The sequence below is a fragment of the Hipposideros armiger genome, unplaced genomic scaffold (assembly GCF_001890085.2).
Source record: "Hipposideros armiger isolate ML-2016 unplaced genomic scaffold, ASM189008v1 scaffold_655, whole genome shotgun sequence".
In the NCBI taxonomy this organism is placed as follows: domain Eukaryota; kingdom Metazoa; phylum Chordata; class Mammalia; order Chiroptera; family Hipposideridae; genus Hipposideros; species Hipposideros armiger.
Window position 1 is genome coordinate 483747 of NW_017732005.1, and position 3148 is coordinate 486894.

General features: G+C 32.8%; 1 protein-coding gene across 1 annotated transcript in view; it reads left to right on the forward strand.

Moving 5' to 3' along the window:
* The window catches only part of LAMB4 (laminin subunit beta 4), a 116868-nt gene that overhangs the window by 98008 nt on the left and 15712 nt on the right, over positions 1-3148 (forward strand). The window contains exon 29 of the mRNA XM_019626046.1: positions 1928-2072. Within this exon, the coding sequence (XP_019481591.1) occupies positions 1928-2072 (145 nt within the window). The remainder of the gene's footprint in view (positions 1-1927; positions 2073-3148) is intronic.

Sequence of the window (3148 nt, forward strand, 5' to 3'; positions counted from 1 at the left end):
TGGCTACACACGGTAGCCCATGGCAACCTACTGCAGCCTACGCCGTCGCAGGCGACTCACGGCAGCCCAGCTCCAGGTTGAGCTGTTGTTCAGCATCTTAGCTGTAAAGGGCAGTGTCACTGGCCCTCATATGTGGGATCCAAACCGGGGCCTTTTGGCATCCCAAGCCAGCCTTTAACCAATGCGCCACTCGGCCAGCCCTATTCTTCATTGTTTTAATAAATATACATTGAGTACCTACTATGTGCCAGGCATTTATCTAGATAATGGAAATACAGCAGTGAACATAACAAATGCAAATCCTGGTCCTGCATCCCGGTGGTTAAACAAGCCTTAATTGTTTAATGTAATTTTAAACTATTATATTGTCCCTTCTCAAAAAAAAACAAACCAGAAATCTCACACCATTTAAACAAGCTCTGTGTTAAACTATAATATTACTTTTAAAAGATAGCCCCTGAAGTATGTATTAGCACAGTCTGGCTTAATCAGCACATTACTGGAAAATGGTGGGGGGCAGGGGTTGTCATGTTGATAAAATGGTGTGCTGTTTTCCTCTTGATTAGAAGAGTGCTGGAGAGATTGAAAGAATTCTCAGGAGTCGATTGTGTCAGAGGATGGATTGCAGAGAGATGTTTTAAGAATGAAGTAATTTAGCAATCTCTTTCTGCATATGGTATCAACTAATCTCCACAGATTTCATCTGTATAATTTGGTGCTTTCCTGTCCAGAGTATTTATTTCTGGAATTCTCATTTTACTGTTATGCATTTTTACTTACTGCTATCCATTTTTTTTATATTGAGATATAATTGACATATAATATTGTATCAGTTTTAGGTGTACAACATAATGACTTGACCTATGTATATATTGCTAAATGATAAGCACAAAAAGTTTAGTTAACATCACCACCCAGTTATATTTTTTTTCATTGTGAAAACTTTTAAGATCTACTCTCTTAGCAACTGATATCTATTTTAAAGTTTAAAAAGTTCTAGAGAATTAAGGAACAACTCAAAAAACTTAAGATGAATATTTTTAACCATGTAAATATTTCTTTTTTGTTTCATCATTTGCCAATGACACAATTAAACCCCTTTCCACAAAATATGTATGGCTCAATGAAGCAGTTTTCTTTTGTGTGGAAATAAAGGGAGACTTTATTCCCCTAATTATGTTTGATCCCAATTAGCCCTACTACTGTCACAATTAGTTTATTCAACACAGCTCAACTTGTTGGTGATATTGTTCTTTGCTTTCTGTTTTGTCTTTTTCTCAAATTTGTTGGAATTTCAAGAAAAATTCCATGGCCTTTCTCAAATCATACATTTAAGAATTTGCATCTCTAGGTTCTAAGACTTTTAGTCCTATCATCCCTCCACTGAGTGTAAAAAGTGTTTGGAATTTATCTTTGTAGCCTGCACTGAGTTCAAACTCATTTATTAATAGTAGGAATGCTTTCTTTTTAGCATTCAAAATAAATATATTATTTGAATTTGCCAAAGGTTTAGAAGAGTAACTATTTTAACTTACTATAGAAGAAAACACTCTGAACTTGTTAAACATAATGGCCACTGTAGGTAAGTAGTCCTAAGTAATTCCAATACTGAAGTCTCATTAAAACAGAATTTGTGTTTTAGATTTGGGTCAGGAAAAGTTATTGACACTAGGTCAATATTGTTTTCAAATAACGATTTTAAATACTAATAATGTTTTGAGATAAGTTTACATTATTAAGAAAACATGATAATGAAAGCAAATAGTATCTTTTAAAAGAGTCCTTTAAATTGAATCCATTGTTTAATTATCTGCACTTCTATTTCATTTTTAGTGACAGTTTTATTTGGTCCAGCTATGCAATTAAATGTCACAGAACATGCCTCATTGTTGTGTTTTCCTCTTTGTTGTTTTTTTTCTTATTTCAGATCAAAAATATAAGTGAACTGGCAGAAGTCTCCAAAAACAATGTCTTTCAGTTAAGTGAGAAACTGAGGAATATGAAAAACCAAAGTGAATCTGAAGAAGAAAAGATGAATCTTTTAATAAAAAAACTGAAAAAGTTTCTCTTAGGTAAATTTTTTTAAATATTAGGACTAATTTTTGTTTTTTCTCTTTTTTAAATATGTATTCAAACACCACAACCAATTCCAAATTACATTAGTTGGAAATGGCATGTCTAAATCAGAAACAGGATGTACCCCTTGATTTAAATTTTCTAAGTGAAAATAATCCCAAAATATTAACTCTGTACCAAAACAAAAATTATGAGATTAATTTAGTAATAAATTCTAGAATTTAGTTAAAATTCCAAACAAATGAACTTGGTGTTTAAAGTTATTTTCTTTTATTTAAAAAATCCAACATAATGCCTCTATCAGATTCCCTAATGTTAGGGTTTCATAATGCTTTCTGTTGACAAAGTATGAGATAAGGGTATGCCAAATTGTGGCTTTTGTGTCAAATACCATAGTGAGGTAGCATCTAAAATATTGATTATTGATTATTATTGACTGTTTTCCAAGTCTAATATTGCTATGACTGGCCAAAAGGAACCATTTCATTCATTATTATTATGAATTACTGTTATAATTATAAACTTATTTTTCATTATGCCTTATTCGGGGAAAGGCTTGTTTTAAACTCTAGAGAATTATTAGTTGAAGATTAAAATCAGATAGTTCTGCTGGGACTTTATGTGAAGCCTCACTCTCTGCCAGTTCTGAGGCTTGGGCACAGCACTATATGGAATTCACCTCAAGAGGCTTCCTTTTCCATAGCCGTCTTCCAGGCTCAACAATCTAACACTCTCCACATGAATTACTTGAGAATTGGGATATCTGTTACAATCTGTGCTATCATTTCATTAATATGTTTAATACTTGTAAGAGACCCCTATGGCTGAATATTTTTTGTATCTCAATGTTTCTAGAAATTGCATTAGCAGCGTCTAGTCCTGATTTTCAAGATAAGAAAAAATTAAGCAGTAAAAAGAATCAGTAAAATTTACCAAATAATCAGTAAAAATGAATGGGGGTAGAACCAGTCTACTGGACATTTTGTTTGCTTGTTCAAAAGCAAACTTTCAATGAGTTAGCGAGATGAATTGGTATCGACTAGACATAGATGCAGGAACTGGTTGGATTGAG